The following is a 2,486-nucleotide window of genomic DNA, read 5'->3' on the forward strand; positions in this document are numbered from 1 at the left end:
GATCAGGACAACTGCCAAAATAAAAGCCTTCAGCTAAACCAGGACAGAAATGCTCCAGAAAGGAAGTTTCAGTAGCCACTATTTATGCTGCAAATATTTTTACAACCTGCTGTTGAGTTCTGTATAGCAGACATGAGTCAGGAATTTATTTTAAATATTGTACACATATTAACTAAAATAAAACACTCACTTTCAATTTCTATTTGGAATTGTCAGTTACAACTAATGGCTGATCAGGACCACAATATTTTGGATAATTTGAGATATTGGCAAGATTTCTTAAGCAAAAGTTGTCTCAAAATAATTTGTTCATTAGGTGAAATGCTGAATATAAAATGTAGAACTGGAGCAAACCGATTAGTATGCATTGAGCCATTCTGCTTTTAGAATTTTTTTTACCCATAACATTGAAATTAAGAGTGAAAAGAAAAAACATGCATAAAATGAAAATAAATCCTGTTTTCATTCAACATTAGTGGTATGATTTGACCACAATGGACAGATTTCTAAAATACGCTCAAACGAAACTCATTTAAATTTTCCAACAGTAGAATTAACTTGTTGCTTCATCACACCTAAAAACCAAATATTTCGTTTTGAAAACCAGACACATTGAGGTAACAGGAGTGTAGCCCTTGAGTGTTGGTGTGTGGCTCTTAAAAGAGCCGTTGTGTTGTCGTGTCCAAGCAGCAGCAGGTTTACTTGGAGCTGGTGTACTTGGTGACCGCCTTGGTTCCCTCAGACACGGCGTGCTTGGCCAGCTCACCGGGCAGCAGGAGGCGCACGGCGGTCTGGATCTCCCTGGAGCTGATGGTGGAGCGTTTGTTGTAGTGAGCCAGACGGGAAGCCTCGGAGGCGATGCGCTCAAAGATGTCGTTGACGAACGAGTTCATGATGCTCATGGCCTTGGAGGAGATGCCGGTGTCGGGGTGGACCTGCTTCAGCACCTTGTACACGTAGATGGCGTAGCTCTCCTTCCTGGTCCTTCTCTTCTTCTTGCCTCCTTTGCCGGCGGTTTTGGTGACCGCTTTCTTGGAGCCCTTCTTGGGCGCAGACTTGGCGGGTTCGGGCATGTTTTCTCTCTGAGGTTACAGCAAAGAGTGAGCAGCAGCGGAGGGAAGCTGCTCTTATACAGAGCGAAGGGAAATCCGTCAGTACCGCCGCCTGCCTGTGATTGGCTGAGCCAGCAAGCAGGGCGGGGCTGAGATCGACACGAAGATGATTAGTTTCAAATGTTGCGCCTGATTTAACTGAAGAAGGAAAAGGGCGGGAAGAAGAACTGAACATTTTCACGTTCAGACCTCTTATATAATGTATGAGTGTTTTACAGAGATAAATAAAACACAGCAGAACTACAACACTAAAGAGCAGAGTATTTCCTACACCTTTACATGCATTTCTCTCAGCATTTCTTTATTTTTAGCCAGTAATTTTAATTGAAACCAACTATCTGGCGAGTTAATGAAACAAACATGTTTCATATTAAAACGGTAGTGTAATAAAAAATATAAAACATGCGGCAGTGATTCTCAGTCTGGGTCCTCAAGGCACACTGCTCTACAAGTTTTAGATTTATCAGCGCATTTGATAGCTGATTAAGAGGCTTTTTATTGGCTGGCTTTATCCGAAACCAGGGGAAAATCTAACATGCCAAGAGGTTCGTCAAGAAAGTATAATGTCCTTTTAACAAACGTTCAAACAAATTGCTACTTAAAACTGGTCTCCCCACACCAGGTGATTTTCACTGCCAAATTGTGCTCCATGGATATTAACCATTTAAATATACTTTTTTTTTATGCCTGACGTCATATGAAATAAAACTGCCTAGTTTTCAGCCAACATGGTTGGCTTCATTACAACTTAATTTGAAAATAGCGCAAGACTTGAATCACATCTGAACAAGTCCCTTTGCCCCACAAGCAGCAGTTGTTGGCCCTGAAAAGGGCCTTTGGTTCGCTGTGATCAACGGGCTGAATTTAACCTCCGAAGCCGTACAGAGTGCGGCCCTGCCTCTTCAGAGCGTACACCACATCCATGGCGGTGACGGTCTTCCTCTTGGCGTGCTCGGTGTACGTAACGGCGTCACGGATCACGTTCTCCAGGAACACCTTCAACACACCGCGGGTCTCCTCGTAGATGAGGCCGGAGATTCGCTTGACTCCGCCGCGGCGAGCCAGACGGCGGATGGCCGGCTTGGTGATTCCCTGGATGTTATCACGGAGGACTTTACGGTGGCGCTTGGCGCCTCCTTTGCCCAGGCCTTTTCCTCCTTTGCCTCGTCCGCTCATTATGACACTACGGTGATTCTCTGCAGTAATGAATCTACAGCTGGTTCAGCGGGGTTTGTAGCAGTCCTCCGGACGTGTTAGAAGACAGAGAGTTTACCTCAGCTGGCTGGGGCTGGGTCTTCCCTTTGGCGCCACCTACCGACCAACATCAGGAAAGAAAAAGCATTGCTGCTTTTGAAGCTCTGAAACGTTCATTGA

The 2,486-nt window shown here is 44.9% G+C and overlaps 2 protein-coding genes across 2 annotated transcripts; both read right to left on the reverse strand.

The window, feature by feature from the left end:
* Positions 1–645: 645 nt before the first annotated feature.
* LOC103133373 (histone H2B 1/2-like) lies at positions 646–1,158 on the reverse strand. Its single transcript, XM_007545135.2, has one exon. The coding sequence runs from the start codon at positions 1,071–1,073 to the stop codon at positions 699–701; it is 375 nt and encodes a 124-aa protein (XP_007545197.1). The 5' UTR covers positions 1,074–1,158; the 3' UTR covers positions 646–698.
* A 771-nt stretch (positions 1,159–1,929) lies between these two features.
* LOC103133374 (histone H4) lies at positions 1,930–2,453 on the reverse strand. The gene has a single exon (XM_007545136.2). The coding sequence runs from the start codon at positions 2,286–2,288 to the stop codon at positions 1,977–1,979; it is 312 nt and encodes a 103-aa protein (XP_007545198.1). The 5' UTR covers positions 2,289–2,453; the 3' UTR covers positions 1,930–1,976.
* Between the last annotated feature and the right edge of the window lie 33 nt (positions 2,454–2,486).

This window comes from Poecilia formosa, unplaced genomic scaffold, assembly GCF_000485575.1.
Source record: "Poecilia formosa unplaced genomic scaffold, Poecilia_formosa-5.1.2 Scaffold2807, whole genome shotgun sequence".
In the NCBI taxonomy this organism is placed as follows: Eukaryota; Metazoa; Chordata; class Actinopteri; order Cyprinodontiformes; family Poeciliidae; genus Poecilia; species Poecilia formosa.

Bases quoted from the DNA above. Each gene is read 5' to 3' on its own strand.
- LOC103133373 (XM_007545135.2), bottom strand. From the start codon at position 1,073: ATGCCCGAACCCGCCAAGTCTGCGCCCAAGAAGGGCTCCAAGAAAGCG.
- LOC103133374 (XM_007545136.2), bottom strand. From the start codon at position 2,288: ATGAGCGGACGAGGCAAAGGAGGAAAAGGCCTGGGCAAAGGAGGCGCC.